This window comes from Corythoichthys intestinalis, chromosome 9 (genome assembly GCF_030265065.1).
Source record: "Corythoichthys intestinalis isolate RoL2023-P3 chromosome 9, ASM3026506v1, whole genome shotgun sequence".
In the NCBI taxonomy this organism is placed as follows: domain Eukaryota; kingdom Metazoa; phylum Chordata; class Actinopteri; order Syngnathiformes; family Syngnathidae; genus Corythoichthys; species Corythoichthys intestinalis.
The window spans coordinates 55,743,315-55,767,835 of NC_080403.1; the positions used below are offsets into that span (position 1 = coordinate 55,743,315).

General features: G+C 40.0%; 1 protein-coding gene across 1 annotated transcript; it reads right to left on the reverse strand.

The window, feature by feature from the left end:
- Window positions 1–3,256: 3,256 nt before the first annotated feature.
- cept1b (choline/ethanolamine phosphotransferase 1b) lies at window positions 3,257–23,961 on the reverse strand. The gene is made up of 10 exons (XM_057847135.1): window positions 23,749–23,961; window positions 15,514–15,738; window positions 15,271–15,445; window positions 13,838–13,985; window positions 13,630–13,771; window positions 13,467–13,551; window positions 13,257–13,388; window positions 10,406–10,564; window positions 10,116–10,241; window positions 3,257–3,835 (listed from the first exon to the last, which is right to left on the reverse strand). The coding sequence occupies exons 2-10, from the start codon at window positions 15,696–15,698 to the stop codon at window positions 3,728–3,730; spliced, it is 1,260 nt and encodes a 419-aa protein (XP_057703118.1). The 5' UTR covers window positions 15,699–15,738; window positions 23,749–23,961; the 3' UTR covers window positions 3,257–3,727.
- Window positions 23,962–24,521: the final 560 nt, after the last annotated feature.

Consider the following 24,521-nt stretch of genomic DNA (forward strand, 5'->3'; position numbering starts at 1 on the left):
GATCCAAACAAAGAAAAATTTACATACAGTGCCTTGCAAAAGTATTCGGCCCTCTTGAACCTTGCAACCTTTCGCCACATTTCAGGCTTCAAACAAAGATATAAAATTTTAATTTTTTGTCAAGAATCAACAACAAGTGGGACACAATCGTGAAATGGAACAAAATTTATTGGATAATTTAAACTTTTTTAACAAATAAAAAACTGAAAAGTGGGGCGTGCCCCCTTGCGTTAATACTTTGTAGCGCCACCTTTTGCTCCAATTACAGCTGCAAGTCGCTTGGGGTATGTTTCTATCAGTTTTGCACATCGAGAGACTGACATTCTTGCCCATTCTTCCTTGCAAAACAGCTCGAGCTCAGTGAGGTTGGATGGAGAGTGTTTGTGAACAGCAGTCTTCAGCTCTTTCCACAGATTCTCCATTGGATTCAGGTCTGGACTTTGACTTGGCCATTCTAACACCTGGATACGTTTATTTTTCAACCATTCCATTGTAGATTTGGCTTTATGTTTTGGATCATTGTCCTGTTGGAAGATAAATCTCCGTCCCAGTCTCAGGTCTTGTGCAGATACCAACAGGTTTTCTTCCAGAATGTTCCTGTATTTGGCTGCAGCCATCTTCCCGTCAATTTTAACCATCTTCCCTTTCCCTGCTGAAGAAAAGCAGGCCCAAACCATGATGCTGCCACCACCATATTTGACAGTGGGGATGGTGTGTTCAGGGTGATGAGCTGTGTTGCTTTTACGCCAAACATATCGTTTTGCATTGTGGCCAAAAAGTTCAATTTTGCTTTCATCTGACCAGAGCACCTTCTTCCACATGTTTGGTGTGTCTCCCAGGTGGCCTGTGGCAAACTTTAAACGAGACTTTTTATGGATATCTTTGAGAAATGGCTTTCTTCTTGCCACTCTTCCATAAAGGCCAGATTTGTGCAGTGTACGACTGATTGTTGTCCTATGGACAGACTCTCCCACCTCAGCTGTAGATCTCTGCAGTTCATCCAGAGTGATCATGGGCCTCTTGGCTGCATCTCTGATCAGTTTTCTCCTTGTTTGAGAAGAAAGTTTGGAAGGACGGCCGAGTCTTGGTAGATTTGCAGTGGTCTGATGCTCCTTTCATTTCAATATGATGGCTTGCACAGTGCTCCTTGAGATGTTTAAAGCTTTTTGTATCCAAATCCGGCTTTAAACTTCTCCACAACAGTATCTCGGACCTGCCTGGTGTGTTCCTTGGTTTTCATAATGCTCTCTGCACTTTAAACAGAACCCTGAGACTATCACAGAGCAGGTGCATTTATACGGAGACTTGATTACAAACATTTGGATTCTATTTATCATCATCGGTCATTTAGGACAACATTGGATCATTCAGAGATCCTCACTGAACTTCTGGAGTGAGTTTGCTGCACTGAAAGTAAAGGGGCCAAATGATATTGCACGCCCCACTTTTCAGTTTTTATTTGTTCAAAAAGTTTAAATTATCCAATAAATGTTGTTCCACTTCACGATTGTGTCCCACTTGTTGATTCTTGACAAAAAAATAAAATTTCATATCTTTATGTTTGAAGCCTGAAATGTGGCGAAAGGTTGCAAGATTCAAGGGGGCCGAATACTTTTGCAAGGCACTGTATATTTAAAAGGGTAACCATCTGAAAAAGAAAATCTCGACCGCTCCTTGATGTCTGCGATGTTTCACCCATAAAATCCCAAATACAGTGGGGCAAATAAGTATTTAGTCAACCACTAATTGTGCAAGTTCTCCCACTTGAAAATATTAGAGAGGCCTGTAATTGACAACCTGGGTAAACCTCAAACATGAGAGACAGAATGTGGGGAAAAAACCCCCAGAAAATCACATTGTCCAAAACATCACTGCTCTAGAGGTTATCTGCATGGAGGAATGGGCCAAAATACCAGCAACAGTGTGTGAAAAGCTTGTGAAAAGTTACAGAAAACGTTTGGCCTCTGTTATTGCCAACAAAGGGTACGTAACAAAGTATTGAGATGAACTTTTGGTATTGACCAAATTCTTATTTTCCACCATGATTTGCTAATAAATTCTTTAAAAATCAAACAATGTGATTTTTTGGGGGGTTTTCCACATTCTGTCTCTCATGGTTGAGGTTTAACCATGTGGACAATTACAGGCCTCTAATATTTTCAAGTGGGAGAACTTGCACAATTAGTGGTTGACTAAATACGTATTTGCCCCACTGTAAATCCAGGTGTGGCCATTCACAGCTGTCTTGACACTCATACATGCTACATGGAGTTTTTGGATCAAAACAAGTTAAGTATGCGATAATATCTCGTTAAAATCATGGCCTCTGTAATTCTTGCCTGGTACACCAGACTCACCGCTGTTCCAGCTATTGAGTCTGGCCACCATTCAGCGGATACAATTTCCAGGGCGGAGCAAGTCACAGCAAACAGACAGCGGAGTGGACCAATCAGCGACGGGCAGACGTGACGTTAGTAAAACGACGAGGGCAGGACGAGGGACTTGCGCACGAAAGGAAACATACGAGGAGAGCGGAGTTTATTCAACATGGCTAGCGCGAGACAGACTGTTGTCAATGACTCGTGTTTTTGGTAATTCAAAACTGATTTTACCGTGGATTGGAACATATTCTCGGCTCTCCTGTTCACCGTCTGTGTTGTTGTGAAGACGACTTCCGACGCGCAAGAGTGACGTTGCTCGTTAAGAACACGTCACGCAAATAAACGAATCTGATTTGTCGATTGATTTTGTACCTGCTCGAGAGGCCGTTAATGGGATGGTTCCCAGACTTTTCTCTCAGTGTTTGAAAAATACAGGGAGAACAGTCTGGCCGTGCCAGGCAACTGTAATTCTGCTCTCGCGTGCTCTCACCTCCTGATAGGGTTTTGCAGTTTATTTTATTTTATTTTTTTATCCTCTTGTTCAAATTTTTCTTCCACCTGAAAATTGAGATTTAAGCTTTCCAATGATGTATCACACATGCATATCGGACAATTTTGAAATTTGCCCAAATTGGGGGTCTCAGAGCGGAACTTCAAGTCACCTGTTTTTTCCCCCGCCATATATATATATATATATATATATATATATATATATATATATGTATATATAAAATGGCATTTGTATTGAGTTTCTTTTATTACTTGATAGCATTTTTTTTCACATTATTTTCTATTCATGTCATTCCAAAAAGAGTCAACATAGCGCCGCCTTTCATAAAATGAAGTCAAGAACGACGTAAAGTGAATCAGGCGATAACGTCAGGCATCATTTTACACTTTCACTCACTCCTATGTAGACAGATCTACTTAATAGGCGTTATATTTATTTATTTTGGCACAAAAAAAAAAAAAACAACCTCCATACACACATGTTGACAATAAATAAAATAACCCATTCCAACCCCCCAAATGTACACCTAATAAGTGGTCATTGCAACATTAGACATGAATTAGAAACTGTTGCTGAAATGAGAACGCAAGCCAATAAAAAGCCAACTATTTACAGTAGCAAAAAAGTAACAAAAATGATTTGTGGTTATGAATAGCAACGCGTTTTTCAACATTTTTTTTCCCATTTCTGTACGTGTGTGTTATAGTAGCACCTGAATTCTTGAAACAAACACCGACAGGTAGTAACGCTCCGGTACAATCGCATGAGCGGTCCTGACATTGGCTTGGCGGACTACGTGGACGGACGGCGGGGACGGATGGATGTTAGTTTGCGCTCAGTGCAGCGAGCAAGGCTTGATCTTGAAGACAAAGATGTGAAGGTGACCGGCGATCTGGTTGCAGACGCTCACGCAGTAACGCACCAAGTCCAACAACGACAGCGCCTGCGAACATGGACGTCGCGTTAGTACACAGTGCTAGATTTTAGACAAAAATATTGATACGAAATGTAACAAAAAGCATAGAGTTTGAAAAAAAAAACTACGCACATACAGTGCCTTGCAAAAGTATTCGGCCCCCTTGAATCTTGCAACCTTTCGCCACATTTCAGGCTTCAAACATAAAGATATGAAATTTATTTTTTTTGTCAAGAATCAACAACAAGTGGGACACAATCGTGAAGTGGAACAACATTTATTGGATAATTTCAACTTTTTTAACAAATAAAAAACTGAAAAGTGGGGCGTGCAATATTATTCGGCCCCTTTACTTTCAGTGCAGCAAACTCACTCCAGAAGTTCAGTGAGGATCTCTGAATGATCCAATGTTGTCCTAAATGACCGATGATGATAAATAGAATCCACCTGTGTGTAATCAAGTCTCCGTATAAATGCACCTGCTCTGTGATAGTCTCAGGGTTCTGTTTAAAGTGCAGAGAGCATTATGAAAACCAAGGAACACACCAGGCAGGTCCGAGATACTGTTGTGGAGAAGTTTAAAGCCGGATTTGGATTTCCCAAGCTTTAAACATCTCAAGGAGCACTGTGCAAGCCATCATATTGAAATGGAAGGAGCATCAGACCACTGCAAATCTACCAAGACCCGGCCGTCCTTCCAAACTTTCTTCTCAAACAAGGAGAAAACTGATCAGAGATGCAGCCAAGAGGCCCATGATCACTATGGATGAACTGCAGAGATCTACAGCTGAGGTGGGAGAGTCTGTCCATAGGACAACAATCAGTCGTACACTGCACAAATCTGGCCTTTATGGAAGAGTGGCAAGAAGAAAGCCATTTCTCAAAGATATCCATAAAAAGTCTCCTTTAAATTTTGCCACAGGCCACCTGGGAGACACACCAAACATGTGGAAGAAGGTGCTCTGGTCAGATGAAACCAAAATTGAACTTTTTGGCCACAATGCAAAACGATATGTTTGGCGTAAAAGCAACACAGCTCATCACCCTGAACACACCATCCCCACTGTCAAACATGGTGGTGGCAGCAGCATGGTTTGGGCCTGCTTTTCTTCAGCAGGGACAGGGAAGATGGTTAAAATTGACGGGAAGATGGCTGCAGCCAAATACAGGAACATTCTGGAAGAAAACCTGTTTGTATCTGCACAAGACCTGAGACTGGGACGGAGATTTATCTTCCAACAGGACAATGATCAAAAACATAAAGCCAAATCTACAATGGAATGGTTCAAAAATAAACGTATCCAGGTGTTAGAATGGCCAAGTCAAAGTCCAGACCTGAATCCAATGGAGAATCTGTGGAAAGAGCTGAAGACTGCTGTTCACAAACACTCTCCATCCAACCTCACTGAGCTCCAGCTGTTTTGCAAGGAAGAATGGGCAAGAATGTCAGTCTCTCGATGTGCAAAACTGATAGAAACATACCCCAAGCGACTTGCAGCTGTAATTGGAGCAAAAGGTGGCGCTACAAAGTATTAACGCAAGGGGGCCGTATAATAATGCACGCCCCACTTTTCAGTTTTTTATTTGTTAAAAAAGTTTAAATTATCCAATAAATTTTGTTCCACTTCACGATTGTGTCCCACTTGTTGATTCTTGACAAAAAAATTAAATTTTATATCTTTATGTTTGAAGCCTGAAATGTGGCGAAAGGTTGCAAGGTTCAAGGGGGCCGAATACTTTTGCAAGGCACTGTAAGCGGAGTTTAAGGGGGGGCCAGCCTCCCCCCCTGGTGGCCAAAAAGTGTCATTGCATGTAATTGACTTTCCTCTATATGTATAAAAGTTGTAAAGCATTAAAGCAAACAACAAAAATGAAGTAGATGAAAAAAAAAAAAAGATTTTGATAATGGGTCCAAATTATTTTTCAAACAGATCATGTGACTAGCAACTTAGATGGTCATTTGCTTTGCATATTATTTAAAAAAAAAAAATAGGGGAGGGGAATTTTATTTTTCGAAAGATTTTTTTCTTTGTTTGAAAACATTTTTGGGGGAATTGAATGATTTAGACACAAATGTCCTACCCATAATATGGACCAAAAACAAAAAGGATTGCTAAAATCAAAGAAAACTTTTTCAATAAAAAAGTTAAGTGTTCAAATGCAAATATTCGAGTCTCAAATATTTTTTCGCATTCAAAAACTTTCTTTCTATAACTGAAATGTATCTTTTTTTTTTTGACTGAAGTGATTTTTTTGTTTGAAAAAATATATTTTTTGTTTGAAGCAACTTATTTTTTGATTGAATAATAAAGACACATACTTTATGTCCTAGCCAAAATGTGGCCCAAACGCAAAACAAAATTACTTCAATCAAAAAAGTTGCTTCAATCAAAAAAAAAAAAAAAAAAAAAAAAAAAGACTTCAATCTAAACAAAAATTCAAAGAAAAATAGCTTTCAAATGCATTTTTTTGAGTTTCAAATTTATTTTTGCATTCAAACACTTTTTTTGATCGGATAATGAAGACACAAATCTACCTCCATATGGCTCCACCCAGGGGATACAATTTTTGACTCGGGTAACTACATTGGCACGACACCGGCGGGCATATCATATTCAATGGATGACGATGTTGGCGAAAAGTATAGCTGTCCTAAGCAGCCTGATTTAGAATTCCCCTCAAGAATGCCGGGAAAAAAAAAAAGCTAATTTTCAACTTATTTTTATACATATTCTTGTAAGTTAATTTTATTGCTGACACTGCATTTTGAGGTCATCAACATGTTGTGCCCCCCTGGCCCAAAAGTCAAACTCCGCCTATGACTACACAAGCATAAACAGGTAATAACTAGGACGTCATTAAATCAAAGGTCAAAGTCATGGTTTCAAAACAAAACTAAAATGATCACATAACAAACTAAATAGCATAATTAGCAATTGATGAAACAACTAAAACAGTAACTGAAGAAACAATTAGCACAGAACAGAAAATATATAACCTCAGCGCCGCATAGCATGCTGGGAGGCAAGAGTTGCAATATTTTGGTAGAACAATGTTGACGGCAGGTGGCAGCAGAGGTTTTCTGTCTCTCCTAAGGAAAGTGAGAGCTGGAGCACTGATGGACAATGAAGCTTCTTGAAGCAATGAAGCTTTGCAGCCAATTGGTTCAAAGCTTTATGGTGGTTCATTTGCTCTCAAGTGGTCTTAAAGCCCAAGAGTCTATTTGTTTGGTCAAATATGACAAGTGCTAAAGGGTATTTTATATATATACTACACCGGTAGTCCCTGGGTTACGACGTACCTAACCTACGTTATTTCAACTTTACGACGGCAGACTGTTGTCCGTCATTTTGTCTCCAGTCTTTTTTTTTTTTTTTGTCGCGTAACAGTGTCTCATGCGTCTTAATTTTTACTTTGTTTTATTAATATGATGTATAATACATGTTTCTGGATAGTTACCGTACTAGCCCGAATATAAGACGGTGGTTTTTGCATTTAAGTAAGACTGAAAAAGTGGGGGTCGTCTTATATTCGCGGTCTAGACATTATACCCATTCACGACACTAGATGGCGCCAGATATCATTGAAGCGATGTTCTGTCATGACAGATCTTAACTACTCTTTTTAGTGTAACCAGTTTGCATTATTTTACTGCAATGTTTTTTCTTATTCAGATTTGTTTCAAGAATACAGTTACAATTAGACTTCACTTTGAGGGTTAACGCAGTTATTGCAATTTTGTTGTTTTATTACAATAGATTGGTTTAGTAACATTTCAAAAACCAGAAGCCATTCATTTACGAATGTGATTGCACTTTAGCTTACATATTTAAATGTTCAGATATTAAGATTTGAATGAGGCAAAATAACATGCTTTTTCTCTCAAATATATTGTTATTAGAGCTGGGAATCTTTGGGCACCTGACGATTCGATTACGATTACGATTCAGAGGCTCCGATTTGATTATAAAACGATTATTGATGCACCCCCCTCCTTTTTTTAAAATTTTTTTATGTTTTGTACATTAGTTCCAAAATTGTTCAAAATACTCTCAGGCTAAACCAAACTACTATTTCAGTATCAAGTTAACATATAGCAGTAAACAAATATACAAAAATAACAGTAAATAAAAAAACTCCAGTCCCCATTCTGTATCAGCAGCTTTAAACTATATTCACTTAATTTGATGTTGTGAATCAACCGTTAAAGTTGTCAAATTGCTCCCGTTATTCCATAATTTCCCTTTTGTCTACTTTCGACATGTGAAAGTTTTAAAACTATTTTAAAGATAGATTCAAGTCAATATTTTACCGATTTAGGAGTATTTTAGATAAAAAGTTAATTGCAGGGAGGTGTACTGCTTTAAGATGGCGGCCATTTACTAACGCGCGCATCTAGCTTTTTGTAGGTGAGTTGCTAACGCTACCGAATCCATATTGCATCTAGTCCTATATAAATGATATCTACCGTAACATTATCTAGATGTACTTTGTAGCAGCTTTTCGGCAGCAGTCAGGTATCTTGTTGCGTTTTTTTATCTCGTGGCATGAGTTGAGCTAGAGCCGTGAGTTGAGCATTGGCATTACCTGAGGGGCCGGGTAATGAGAAGCATGATGTTTAGCTACTCTCGCTCCATTCCTTATTGACCGCGCGGCGCGCTGAGTGTTTTGTACTTCCGCTTTACTTGGTATATTTCAATAATCGGAATTTGGATGTTTGTGAATCGTTCTCGAATCTTCTACTGCCGAATCGCGAATAATCTAAGAATCGGAAATTTTGCACACCTCTAATTGTTATAATCATCTGTTTCAGATGTACTGTAATTATTTTCTGTATAAAAATTAATTAGGTGTTCAAAATGTCTTTTTTCAAACTTGAGTCTTGAAAAAGAGGGGGTCATCTTATAATTATATATATATATATATATATAATCGAATATAGTCTTATATTCGGGCCAATACGGTATTTTGAGATTTAGGAGGTATTTAGGGGTACGTAACTCTTTACACTCTGCGCTGTACACTCTGAGAAGCCGGCATCCCTTTGATTTCTGTGGGCCATCAAGTATGTTGTACTCGTTATAAAGATGTCATTTTTGGCCAGGATATAGAGTGGCGGTCAGCAACCCGCGGAGGACGACCGATCAGAACAACTGGGAGGACGCCCGGGATGCCAGGCGCTGGACGACCGAGCAGAACGACCGGGACCACCAGTGCAGCGGACGATACCGTGAGTACGTGCTGCTCGCCGAACAGAGACAGGCGGTGATGAGCGAAAAGTTTATCCTGGCTGTCGCGGCCACAATAGCGTCATCTCTCAGTTAGTTATGTGTGATTAAATTGTTATTTTGCTATCAAAAGCTCTATTTGTCTTGTTGTTTATTTTATTTTGTAAAAGGAAAACATTCAGATCTTTGGGATGTAACTACAGCAAAAAATAGCTGTGTTAAAGTCAAAGTTATGTTTGAAATGTATGCTTTCACAAAAAGCTCAATTTCTCAGTTTTTTCATCAGAAATTGGAAAATTGCTCAAACTAAGCTATTTTCTAATGTTGATTTCTAAAGAATGGAAAAAGGTATGAACTAACTTTTTTCTCCTGCTGAAAGAAGTGAGTCTAATCTTTCTTTTGGTGGGTTCCATGTTTATATAGCAACAGTACAGAATTTTCTGTGGGCCTTGCAAAATCAGTCAAAATCCAGTAAAACGGCTGGGAGCGAAGGGGGTTGCACTGGTGAAAATGGCTGGGAGTGAATGAGTTAATATCTGCAGAAATGCGAGGGGTGTACTCACTTTTGTGATACATTGTTGGAATAAAAAGATGTTTTTTTAGTTTATAAATACTAAAAATCAGTCCCTCATTCCACAAAAATGCTCTGAGTGTAAAGGGTTAATTCCGACTTGCGCGTAAATTCGGGTTACGTAGCCAGCCTAGGAACGGAACATATTTGTAACCCGGGGACTAGCTGTATATGTAAATAATATAACTACAATAATTTTATCAAAGGAAAAAAAAAACTTTTAAATAATACAAAAATACAATACTGCTACAATTGTACAACTTTAAAAAAAGCAAATATACAAAATGTTTCTTCTCTTAAGTAGATATTTTGCTGACTTTGTCCCCTACAAAAATATGTTTCCTCTCATTAAAAAAACTATAATTTTTTTTTTTTTTTGTTACATTTCCTCAAAACAACTGACTACACCCGTCCTAATTTTGTCTAAAAAAAAAAATAGAGTATATGGCTTTAATTCTTGGAAATGTCTTGATTTTTTGGCCACACTAACCCAGCATTGAAGACTCACCAGCGCGATCCACAGCACCAGGTACTCGTCAATAAAACTATTGAAATACTGATTGAGGAAGAGGAGTCCCGGTCCCAGGAAGGCCAAGTCGTGCAGGTGCATCTCGCTTTTTGTCATGTGTGCTACCTGAGAACGCAGAAAACACTCAATTTAGCTAATTTTTCTCAACCCAAATTCGTTCAACCAAAGTTTTTTCCCTCATGTGTTCTTTGTGAAGGCATCTGCACGTGCTTCGTGCAGATGAGGCACCCGAGACGAGTTGGAAAAAAAAAAATGTCTGTTTGACTTACGACTAATTTATTGGTGATTTTGGCAGAGACGAAGCCAAAGGCCAGGATGTAAAGACACGGGTGTTTCTCGAAAAGCTGAACGGCTGACTTCTTGTAAATCATCACGGCCAGAACGATGACGGAACCGATGTGCAGCACGGGAGACAGCACGCTGGTTCCCTGACGACAACACAAGCAAAAACACACACGCAGTTGAAACGTACGTCACCGCAAAATTACTGCGTGTGTACGTTTGTGTCCGAATGGAGGGCTTGTGAATCTCTTCAGTGTGGGATGGCCCCTTCATCAGAAATGACAACGCAAAGTTAAGTTGTTGTAGTCACAATTTAGAAATGACTGTCTAGAAGACTGAGTCAAATTTAGTCGCAATCAGATGAGGTTTTATAAGATCTTTTTAAGAGTCCCTGAAGTGGCCCAACATACTCTAAAACTGTCACTTCAAGTGAAAATGGTGGATTTTCTGTGGCTTTTAAAGCATAGATTCTTGAGACTTTTTTGTGGGTCTACTCATGACAGACTGGCTTGCCAAATTTCATGATGCTAATTCAAACTGGCTTCTGGGGCTGAATTTCCAAAATACTCAACAGATCTCTAAAAATTACAAACATGACCTGAGACTAACACTTCAAATCAAAATGGCTGACTACCTGTGACTTTTCTGGCATGATTTCTGGAGACTTTTTTGTGGGTCTTCTCCTGATGGACAAGTCTACCAAATTTCAAGTTGCTAGGTCAAGCGGTCTTCAGGGGCTGAATTTTTCAAAAACTCCAAGGACCCTTCAAAATGACAATCATGCCCAAAAAAGGCACTTTAAATGAAAATTTTAGACTTCCTATGTCTTTTCAGGCATAACTTCAAGAGACTTTTGTGTGGGTCTACTCCTGATAGAAAAGTCAACCAAATTTTATGAATCTAAGCTAAATGGGCTTCAGGGGCTGAATTTTTCAAGAACCTATTGAAAATGACAATCGCGATCCAAAAAAACATAGCCACTAAAGTGAAAATTTTGGACTAAGTCTTTTTAGGCATGGCTTCAAAAGACTTTATTGTGGGTCTACTCCGAACAGACATGTCTACCAAATTTAATGCTGCTTAGGCAAATTGGCTTCCGGGGCTGAATTTCCCAAAAACCTAAAAGGACCTCTGAAAGTTCCAAACATTTCCAAAAAGTACTACTTAAAGTCGAAATGGCTGACGCCCTGTGACTTTTTTTTTTTTGGCATGCCTTCCAGAGACTTTTTTGTGGGTCTTCTCCTGATGGACAAGTCTACCAAATTGCATGTTGCTAGGTCCAACAGGCTTCAGGGGCTGAATTTTCCAAAAACTGCAATGACCTCTCAAAATGACAACCGTGATCCAAAAAACAGCCACTTTAAATGAAAATTTTAGACTTCCTATGTCTTATTAGTCATGGCTTCCAGGGACATTTTTTGTGGGTCTTCTCCTGATGGACATGTGTACCATATTTAATGTTGCTAGGTCAAACTGGCTTCAGAGGCTGAATTTTCCAAAAACCTAAAAGGACCTCTGAAAGTTCCAAACATTTCCAAAAAGTACTAAAAATCGAAATGGCTGACTCCCTGTGACATTTCCGGCATGGCTTCTAGAGTCTTTTTTGTGGGTCTTCTCTTGATGGACAAGTCTACCAAATTATAAGTTGCTAGGTCAAACGGGCTTCAGGGGCTGAATTTTCCAAAACCGAAAAGGACCTCTGAAAGTTCCAAACATTTCCAAAAAGTAATACTTAAAATCAAAATGGCTGACTCCCTGTGACATTCCCGGCATGGCTTCTACAGACTTTTTTGTGGGTCTTCTCTTGATGGACAAGTCAACCAAATTTCAAGTTACTAGGTCAAACGGGCTTCAGGGGTTAAATTTTCTAAAAATTCAAGGACCTCTCAAATTGACAATCCTGATCCAAAAAATAGCCACTTTAAATAGAAATTTCAGACTTCCTATGTCTTTTCAGGCATGACTTCGACAAACTTTTATGTTGGTCTACTCCTGATAGACATGTCTGCAAAATTTCATGCATCTAAATTAAACTGGCGTCAGGGGCTGAATTTTCCAAACCCTCAAAGGACCTCTAAAAATGATAAGCATGGACCTAAAACAGCCACTTTAAATCAAAATGGCTGACTTCCTGTGACTTTTCTTGCATGGCTTCTAGAGACGTTTTTGTGGGTCTTCTCCTGATGGACATGTCTACCACATTTCATGTTGCTAGGTCAAACTGGCTTACGGGGCAGAATTTCCCAAAAACCTAAAAGGACCTCTGAAGGTTCCAAACATCACCCAAAAAGTACTACTTCAAATCAAAATGGCGAACTCTCTGTGACATTTCTGGCATGGCTTCTAGAGACTTTTTGTGGGTCTTCTCCTGATGGACAAGTCTACCAAATTTTAAGTTGCCAGGTCAAATGGGCTTCAGGGGCTGAATTTTCCAAAAATCCAAGGACCTCTCAAATGACAATCCTGATCCAAAAAAATAGCCACTTTAAATAGAAATTTGAGACTTCCTATTTCTTTTCAGGCATGGCTGCTAGAGACTTTTTTGTGGGTCTACTCCCAATAGACATGTCTGCCAAATTTCATGCATCTAAATTAAACTGGCTTCTGGGGCTGAATTTTACAAACCCTCAAAGGCTTCTAAAAATGGTAAGCATGGACCTAAAACAGCCACTTCAAATCAAAATGGCTGATTCCCTGTGACTTTTCTTGCATGGTTTCTAGAGACTTTTTTGTGGGTCTTCTCTTGATGGACAAGCCTATCAAATTTCATGAATCTAGGTGATATGGGCTTCAGGGGCTGAATTTTCAAATCAAATTCCCAAAGACGGCCAGACTTACGGCTATGGTAGAGCCGTTTTTCCCGACACCTCCAGTGAAAATAACCCTGAAGTAGTTGGTACAGGAAAAAATCGCTCCTAGAAACGTGAAAACGGCAGGAATCATTTTCACCTGGACGTTCACAATTGGAATCTGGAGGAGGACAGGGAAAAAGTGTCATTTTTATTCCAGTTTTTGGGAGATGAACAATCTATATTTTGAGTGCATTACCAGTGACTGCCAGAAGGCGGAGCCTCCCACGGCGGCTAGCAGGTACATGCTTATGATGAAAAGCTGTACTTCGGTCACGTCGATGCTAAATGATAAAACGCAGCAAAATACTAAAAACACTTCTTGCATGTTTCAGTGTCATTGACGTCCATCTTGTACTCACATGCCGAATCGCAGCGTTCCCGACACGTACGTCTGCCAGTGGGCGCAGTAGAACATGAACATGCCGGCGAAGCAACAGAAGAACATCCAATCGGGGTTGGTGCCCAGTTGCACGGCGATGCTCGTTCCCAACACCACGAACACTACGAAAAACAAACAAGTCGAGTTTACAAACGGCGTACGTTAGAAAGGAAACGCACGTTACTCACCTGTAGAGAGGGAGTCGCAACCATGGTCAAATAGCTCCCCTAGTGGAGAGCTGCTGTTGGTGCGCCTGGCCTGTTTCCCGTCAATGGCGTCAAGCGACTGGTACACAAAGAGCCCGACTGCGCACATCAGGTATGCCCACAGCGGAGCCTGAGAATGAAATATTCAAGGGCATTTAACTAGTTTACTGCCATTGACGGTGATAGATGTCCAATCCAATTTGACACAGGGAGCAGGCAGCGATCTTTCGACCCCCGCCCCACCAAGTAAACAAATGTATTTTAAAAAGCATTGAGAAATGCGTACAATACGTACATAAAAATAAACAAAAGAAAATTATTTGGAAGAATATACGTTAAAAATTAGGGGGAAAAAACATTAAAATAAAACAAATAAAATTGGATCATTGAGAAAAAAAAAGGCGATTTTTGATTTTTTCCATACTTTTATGTCATTTTTATCTTTTTATGATTTCCTGCTGTAGTTTTAAATGTAATTTTCTATTTTTTTTAATATCATTTTTATGTACTTATGCATTCCTCCAGTGGTTTTTGTATTTTTTTAACTGTAAATTCCAGTATGAAGGGGTTCAAAATATATCAATATATACAGTGCTGGCCAAAAGTATTGGCACCCCTGCAATTGTGTCAGATAATGCTCATTTCCTCCCAGAATGATCGTTACAAAGATGTACAGGGACAACGTACCTGCATCCAATTCCAGCAATGTCTTTAAACCGATCCTAGGCGGCTTGCCGAGATATTGACTTGCTGCAGTTTGACAGTTTGTATATCCCTACGTTGATAGTTGCATCATTGCTATATTTTTTTTGTTTGTCTGCCTCTCACCGCGGATTTCCATCGTTTTTTTTTTTTATTTTTTTTTTAAATTGATCCCGACCTCCTGTTACGGACCCTTTTGTGTCTCCCTTTTCGCGATAACGTGTTTTATGTGTGTTCAATAAACCGTTTTACACAATCCACATGTTATTGTTGTCTGCTTGCGGTTTGAAGTGAGCCACGTTTTCTAATTTGATGGTTAAGCCAGCCGCACTTTCTTTTCAGTTGCGTTTCCCTTTCAAGTTTTACCGCACAGACAGACAAAGCATGTGGGTTGTGATTGCTTTATAAGGTAAATCATGACTATAATGTCACATGAAAGTATAGTCCTGTGGTCTACGCGTTCATCTGTCGCACGGGAAATGCGCGTTCGAATCCCGCTGGAGACCTTCATTTAATTCCTTTCCTGCTCGTTTTGTGAAATATCAACAGCACTGTCCAATACACTGTATATATAAAACATTAAGAAGGGTTTGAATGTCAAATTATTATAACTCATACTAACATTTATCTTTTAAGAACTACAAGTCTTTCTGTCCGTGGTTCCCTTTAAAATGTAATGAACTGAAACACACAACACCTTCCGGTTTCCTGACCTGCTCTGTGGCGGTGGGGCAGTAGTAGACCAACACCAAGGTGGTGAAGATGTTGGTGGCCAGGCCGACGATGGTGATGAGGTTAGGCGCGATCCAGGCGGGGACGCGAGCCACCAGCCACTCCCAGTAACGCTGCATCAGAGGCTCCAGCAGTGAGCATCCGGCACTGCTGTACCTGCGTCATCCATCGGACACTCAGCCGGCTGTAGCCAAGTAAGAATATATGCTACAAAGCGGCGTTACCGGTGCTCCTCCAGCCTTTTGAGCTGATGCCTGGAGAGGGGGGGAGACGGCAGCTCGACCAACCTACGCAGCACTCCGGGCGCCAGCCAGCAGCTCGCCTCCACGCCGGTGCCCGGTCCGGGTTCCCGGATGAGCCCCCGCCGGGAGCGCAGGACCCCCCCGTGCTGCTGCCCCGTCGCACTCATGGAGCCCCGGCTGGCCCGCTGGTCCCGAGTTGGACACCACCTAAATTATATTATAGACTTTAGTTTTGAGTTTTTGCGGTCACCTCTGCCTTTAAAAGTCTCATTTTCATACTTAAAATTCTACACTAAAGGTCGACTGATACAGTGGGGCAAATAAGTATTTAGTCAACCACTAATTGTGCAAGTTTTCCCACATGAAAATATTAGACAGGCCTGTAATTGTCAACATGGTTAAACCTCAAACATGAGACAGAATGTGGGGAAAAAAAAAAAAAAAAAACAGAAAATCACATTGTTTGATTTTTAAATTATTTGTTTGCAAATCATGGTGGAAAATAAGTATTTAGTCAATATCAAAAGTTCATCTCAATACTTTGTTATGTACCCTTTGTTGGCAATAACGGAGGCCAAACGTTTTCTGTAACTCTTCACAAGCTTTTCACACACTGTTGCTGGTATTTTGGCAAATTCCTCCATGCAGATCTCCTCTAGAGCAGTGATGTTTTGGGGCTGTCTTTGGGCAACACGGACTTTGAACTCCCTCCACAGATTTTCTATAGGGGTTGAGATCTGGAGACTGGCTAGGCCACTCCAGGACCATGAAATGCTTCTTACGAAGCCACTCCTTTGTTGCCCTTGCTGTGTGTTTGGGATCATTGTCATGCTGAAAGACCCAGCCACGTCTCATCTCCAATGCCCTTGCTGATGGAAGGAGATTTTCACTCAAAAATCTCTCGATACATGGCCCCATTCATTCTTTCCTTTACACAGATCAGTTGTCCTGGTCCCTTTGCAGAAAAACAGCCCCAAAGCATGATGTTTCCATCCCCATGCTTCACAGTGGGTATGGTGCAATTCAGTATTCTTTTTCCTCCAAACAAGAGAACCTGTGTTTCTACCAAAAAAGTTCTATTTTGGTTTCATCTGACCATTACACATTCTCCCAGTCCTCTTCTGGATCATCCAAATGCTCTCTAGCGAACTGCAGACGGGCCTGGACATGTACTTTCTTCAGCAGGGGGATACGTCTGGCAGTGCAGGATTTGAGTCCCTGGCGGCGCATTGTGTTACTGATAGTAGCCTTTGTTACTGTGGTCCCAGCTCTCTGTAGATCATTCACTAGGCCCCCCATGTGGTTCTGGGATTTTTGCTCCCTGTTCTTGTTATCATTTTGACGCCACGGGGTGAGGAGGGAGTTGAAAGTCCGTGTTGCCCAACGACAGCCCCAAAACATCACTGCTCTAAGGAGATCTGCATGGAGGAATGGGCCAAAATACCAGCAACAGTGTGTGAAAAGCTTGTGAAGAGTTACAGAAAACGTTTGGCCTCCGTTATTGCAAACAAAGGATACATAACAAAGCATTGAGATGAACTTTTGGTATAGACCAAATACTTATTTTCCACCATGATTTGCAAATAAATTATTTAAAAATCAAACAATGTGATTTTCAGTTATTTTTTCCCACATTCTGTCTCTCATGGTTGAGGTTTACCCATGTTGATAATTACAGGCCTCTCTAATATTTTCAAGTGGGAGAACCTGCACAATTAGTGGTTGACTGAATACTTATTTGCCCCACCGTATAGGTCAGCCAGCCAATATATCTGGCCGATATGTGGGCTTTTTTCAAAATCAGCAATCAGCCGAAATGTAGCCGTTATAGTAGTATAAATGTTATAGTGACTGTTTAGGTGAATGATGTAGCAGCTAGCTCAAATTTGGACTTTTTTCAAGATGGGCCAACATTAGCCGATCTAACAGAAAAACTGCAATGTTCACTGTTTGGGTGATCATCTTTGTTAACTGTGATTTTGAACCACCTAGTGGCCAGTGTTACAATAAGAAGAAAGAGAAGAAACATTTAACTTCTAATCTACACATTTAACAATGAGTGCTTCTGTTGCCTTTCATAATCAACGTGCTTCATAAAAAAGTATAACGGACTAAAATATCGGCTTACAGAATTGGCCTTTTATTGCTCTTTTCAAATCAGTATCAGTCTTTGAAAATCCATAATCGGTCTACCTCTCTATACTACAACTCCTAGCAAAAAGTATGGAACCATTAGTCTCAGACGAGCACTCACTCAGACATTTTCAGTAGAAAATACAGACACATCCAGTCAATTTCTATTCCTTAATTGGGCCCCTGCGTCTGATTAGATCTGCTCGTTAGTCAGCAGTTAAAAACCGTGCCACACCTTGGAGGGCTGCTGGACCAAGTACATTCACAAGAATCATGGCTCCAACAAGAGAGATGTCTCTTGAGACCAAGGAGAGGATTATCAAACTTCTTGAAGAAGGTAACGCTACACGTATGGGTTGCCAAAGATGTCGGCTGTTCACAGTCAGCTGTATCAAAAATCTGGACCAAGTACAAACTGAATGGCAAGGTTGACAAAGTTAAGCGTACTGGTAGACATCCAAACATCATGACAAACAACTAAAGGCCATATTTCTTGAAAACAGAAGATGTACAACAAGACAAGTTAAGAAGAAGTGGAAGGAAGCTGAAGTCAAGGTATGTGACAGAACTGTGCAAAATCGCTTAAAGGAAATGAGATTATCATACAGGAAAGCTAAAAGAAAACCTTCACTGACACTTAAACAGAAAAGAACAAGACTGCAATGGGCTAAGAAGCAGCAATCATAGACTGTGAATGACTGGATGAAGGTTTATTTTCAGTGATGAGTCAAGAATCTGCATTAGACAACGTGATGAAGCTGGAAGTTTTGTTTGGTGCCGTTCCAGTGAGATTTATACAGATGACTGCCTGAAGAAAACATCAAAATTCCCCCAGTCCTTGATGACATGGGCTGCATTTCAGGCAGCAAAGGCACTGGGGAGAGATACAGTAGATGGCTGTGGTTAAATCTTCAATAAATGCACAAGCTTACATTTAAATTTTAGACAGCTTTCTTATCCCTTCATATGAAAATATGTTTGTCATTTTCCAAGATGACCATGCATCATGCCACAGAGCTAAAACTGTTAAAGCATTTGTTGGAAAAAGACTCATCCAGTCAATGTCATGGCCTGCAAATAGCCCAGATCTCAACCCTATTGAAAACTAAATTAAATTGCTCAGTCTCCAACGCGTACAGACGCACTCTGAAGCACTCTCTTATCTTAACCAATAAGCGCTCAGGGCCAGCAAGCTCGACTCCCAGTATGGCTCCAAAGAATTTGAAACCTGGAGACTTGGATGAAATAAAATCCTCCACACAGAAGTTGGAGGTCTCCTTGACTGGCTTGATTCAAAACCAGAATCAAGAAATCGTCAGAGAGCGCCATCTAATTCGCGCTGAAAACGAGAAACTCAAGCAGGCGGTCGAGGAGAGAGATGTTCGCATCAAGAAGCTGGAAATTTTGGCTGACGACCTCGACCAGTGCCGACGCGCAAATGAGCTCATCATTTCTGGATGACAACTGACGCCTGGCCCAGGGGACACAGTGGCGCAACTGGCAATTGCTAAGCTGAAAGAGTATGGAATAAACATGGAACCGCTGGACATCCGTCGCTGCCTTCTGCTCCCATCTTGGGGGAGAGGACCGGCGACGGTGCTCATGAGGCTGGGAGACCACAAGACCAAGACTGCCCTGCTTAACCAGCGCCGCCACCTGAAAGGGTCGAAGATTTTCTTGAATGACAACTTGACTCGCCGAAATGCCGAAAATGCAAGCAAAGCACGTCAACTCAAGAAAGCTGGGAAAATAGCCAACACCTGGGTCTCGGATTGCAGGATCCTTGTCAAGACGCAATATATGAAGATTAAAGCTATTACGAGTTTTGACCAACTGACTACAATAGCTGGACAACTGTAGCTACTACACAGCCGACCAGTATAACAACTCGTGGATGTGGACGGTAAGCTGAAACTTATCAACGGCAGGAGTTACAAGAATCTTGAACACATTAAGGATTATCTACCAAAGACAACAAAGGCTCTGACTTTAAATTGCACGGACATAACATGACACAAAGCATCGGGCATCTAAGGGGGGAGGGGGTGTTGCAATTATGATTGACAATCTCCTGGAATGTATTACAATTGAACTCCTAATCCCCAATTGTAAAAACATATTTATCTGCTGCGTCTACCGAGCTCCTGATTCAAATGTCTAGTTTACTGAGTATATGGAAAAGATACTGTATAAACGAATAATAAGCATGTTTTCGTTGTGGAGGTATTAATCTTGGGATAAAATACGTACCGCATGTTGTTTGATTTTCTCATACATTCATGTCTGATGAAACTATTACAGTGACCTTGTGTGCGCCAATTGTTGCCACCATGTACACCTCAGCAATGTATCCTTTTAAGAGACTTATAAGAGAAGCATTTTGAGTCGCTACTCACACCAGCTGTGATAACATGTCACACACATAGCCACAACAAAATTGTTCCACAGCAAACAGATGCAAAAATGTCAGGGACATGACAAAGTCATAACCTTGTACACCCAAAAATTAATCGAGATGCTTGACTGGACGCTTAGTTACCAAACCCAGATTCTTGACTGTGTTATTTTACAGTTTTGATGTATGTTCCATGCCTGAATGTGCGTCTTTAGTTGTATGGGGGACGGGAAACTGATAAGCATATGCTTTATCTCGTCCGGCTTTGTCGTCTTCTTCGGTTCCTTCGGGCAAATCATAATCACATTTTGTAATTGCAATGATTGTTAATGATACCGATGATGATGACAATAAAATTCCATTAAAAAAAAAAAAAAAAACCTGTGGTGGAAATTGAAAAAAAAAAAGAAAAAAGGTCCACAGCGAGGCTCCGACCTGCAAGGATGATCTGGCAACTGCAATCAAAGAGAGTTGGCACCAAATTGATGAAGAATACTCATCAAGTCCATGCCTCAGAGACTGCAAGCTCTCATAAAAGCCAGAGTCGGTGCTACTAAATACTAGAGATGTGTTTTGTTATTTCTTTGTTTCTCATGATTCCATATTTTTTCCTCAGAATGGAGTGATTCCATATACTAGTGTATTTCCCTGCACTTGCGCTATAAAAGTAACATTTACTGACCACCACAATGTTTTTTATTCATTTGTTTTAGTGTTTCTGAATGCTAAAGAGTTGCACTTTTGAACTAATTCATTATTTTTTTCAAGCTTTTTATCCGAGTTTGTTCTACATAATAAAATATCTGAGTGAGTGCTCGTCCAATTCCATACTTTTTGCTAGGGGTTGTACACACAACACTAATGACAAATAGTATGAAAAAAAAAATAAAGAAAAAAGTGAAAGTAGATGTAATCTAGATGATGAACATTTTTGTCTTTTTCTGACATTGGCCAGCATATTATTTAGAGCATTCATTAAACTCATTAGCTGCCATTGACGGTGCTAGATGTCTAATCCGTTTTGACTGGGAGGGGCTAATGAATAACGTTTTCAATCATTTTAAAGGCATCAATTTCATTTTTATTAAGATGTAACTAATCTGTTGTTATTTATTAATTTGTGTTATAAAAAAATGATTAATCATAAAATAACAATTATAACTGAAACCTGACATCCACAGAATGAGGGGATAACATTTTTGATCATGTAGAATGCATATCTGTACCAAATGCAAATATTGTGGCTCATAGTGTGTACATTAGCCAAAAAGTGATGTCCACCTTTGTATGGATAATACCAGGGGTTAAAATAAAAGTTTTTTTCAATGACAACAAATAGTAATTTGCCTAATGAAGGTGTTAATTAAATCATAATCAACATTTAATGGTTTCTTGCGGATTTTAGTGTGATGTAAAGCACAATTAATTACCTTGTGTTGAATTGTGCTATGTCAGTTTATATTCGTGCAAAACGGCTTTATCTACAAATCTGAAAAACTACTTAACAAGATTTATGACTAGATTGATGGCTTGTTAGGTACAGCTCAGTTTCACACTTGACTATGAATAAATCTAATGAATCCATAAAATAAAAACAAAGCATTTACAACTATACATATGGCGGAAAACACAAGGCTGAAAAAGCAGTTTGTGATTACAACCCTCTTTAAAATACACTGCTGATTTTAAGCCAAAAGAATTTTTGTACTTGATAAAACAATATGTCTATATACTGCCATAGCAGTTTCATAGCGCATTAAGCCCCTGAACTATTTTTGTCTGTTTTACCCTGGAGATCCCCGTTTACAGACACCGCGCTACCGCTTTTCTTTCAACCCCACCATAAAAAGAAGGTAATTATATTAACTATTCAAAAATGTCTATAATTTTTAGCTATGAATCATTAATTGATGTCTTAATATTTTGTAAAAAAAAAAAAAAAAGACTTTATGAAATTATTCACTCGCATATTTTAAACTTTTAAACAAATTACATCACAATGAAAAAAAGTGTAACTAGGTCACGGCTAGCTACCTCATAACTATCGCTTTATTGTATTTTTTGTTTGTGACTGTCGCATTTTCCCTGATATTTTAGATGATAAATAATCGATCCAAACAAGGAAAAATTGGAAAAAAAAAAAGTTTAAAAGGGTAAATATTTGAATAAGAAAATCTCGACCACTCCTTGATGTCTGCGATTTCCGCATCGCGACCCTTGTTATATTTCCGTGTTTCACCAATAAAATCCCCAAAAAGTCCGGCTGTGGCCATTCACAGCTGTGTCTTGACCAGGGGTACCCAAACTACGGCCTGCGGGCCGGATACGGCCCGCCTCCACATTTGGTCCGGCCCCCTGAACAAAAAAAAAATATATATATATATATATATATATATACAGTGGGGAGAACAAGTATTTGATACACTGCCAATGGGTTTTCCCATTGGCAGTGTATCAAATACTTGTTCTCCCCACTATATATATCCCCCCCATAGTGTTATTAATTTCCTGGCTTTTTTCTGTGAAGAACCCAGAGAGGGTTATTTGGTCATGATCTATTTAATTAATAGTGTTATTATTATTTATTATTATATTATATTATTATTTTATTTACTTTTGTTCCGTGAAGAATCCAGAAAGGGTTATTTGATTGTGGCTTTCTGAAAAACAATAAATCTTTACATTTCGGCACTCCTGCAATCGTCACACCTTTTCTGTTACAAACTGACCCCGGCCCCTCATCAGAGAAGGGAAAAGTTATGTGGCCCTCACAGGAAAAGGTTTGGGGACCCCTGGTCTTGACACTTAGTGAGATATGGTACACAGAGTATGTGGATCAAAACAAGGTGAGTATGCGATATTATCTCGTTAAAATCATGGTGTCTTTAATTATGCTCTCACCTCGAGTTAGAGTTTTAGGGGTTTAATTTTTTTTTTTTAAATGCCTTCCCGTTTAAAATTTTTCTTCCCCCAGAAAAATTGAGTTTTTAAGCTTTTCAATGACGTATCATACATACATATAGGACAATTTTGAAATTTGGCCAAATTTGGGGTCTCAGAGCGTAACTTGAAGTCACCTGAGTGTTTTCCACTAGTAAACACAGCTCCGACGCAAATTTGAAAACTAAAGTCAAAACTGAAAAAAATATTAGTTTGAGCATAACAAAAACGTAAATCATGTAAATCGTCAAATCTTTAACATTTGACAAACTTTAGCTTAGTGTTACAAAGTTTCAATTTGATATTGTTCAAACCTTCAACAGTTTCAACCAAATCAAACTGTCCCAAAAGACCCAGAACAATAACTTTAAGACTTTAATTAAAAAAATATATATATTCACGAAAAATCTCCCATTGTCGAAGTTTGAGGTCATAAACAAGACTTGTAGCTTGTCAACAAACACCTGACCCTATCTCACACCGAACTGTTGACCATTAGCATTAGCATTAACTCGGCTAACCACCGCCTCTGAAACTCGCGCAGCTACAAACTTGTCGTGTCCGCTCAAACAGCACTCATTTACGGTCGTATTAGTGTCATTTTAACGCAACGAAGAGCACAACACGTTGACGCCGGCCAGTGTCACGTTTGCAAGAGAAGGCCGAGAAGAGAGTCAGCTCCTCCCGGTGGTCGGCGGAGAGAGCCGCGCATGCTAACTACCACCAGGCGGCCGGATGGACACACAGACCTGAACCGAGAGCCGCGAAAGGTCCGACGGGAGACCGAAGGCTCTTAACGCCGACAGACACGAGCCCCCGGCGGCGGTCGCTGCAGTGGAGCGTCCTCTTCTTCCGGCCTTTCGGAACCGAGGCGGTGAACGTGTAGCCTACGCCAATGACGAGAAATGGATCACCGAGTCACCGACTACCGGCTCCGTAGCACCGTGACTGACACCGCGCGAGAGTTGACGTCGGAAATCTCGCGTGACATTGAAGCAGTGGGAAAAATTATACCTGAATGCAAACTGACAGGCAGTTGGCACGTCACAACGCGCACATTGTATTATGTTAAATTAAGTAAAATAATAATTAATGGCAGCTTTGCATGTAATGCAAAAGCCATCTATAATATTCCTTCTATATTTTTTAGCGCTGCAACGATTAATCAATTAACCTGCGTAATTCAATTAGTAAAAAGATTCGAATTAAATATCGGTCTTTGTCAGGTGACGTAACGCTGTCAAAAGCCGCAGTGAATTGTGGGTTGAATCGCCATTTTGAGTGTACACTTATTGTAAACAACTGAGCAGTGAGAATCGTCTTTGCTTTCATCATTGTCTTTGATAAATGGGACACTCGTGTTGTTTGAAAGGCTGCCATACTAAATCACACGACAAAAATGGCAGCAAAGTTGACCACGACGTAAGATTTTTTCGTTTTCCCTCTTGGAAAAGAGGTTATAGACAGCAGGTTGAGGAACTAACGAAGCGGTGTCGGATGGCCTGGGTCGCAGCGGTGAAAC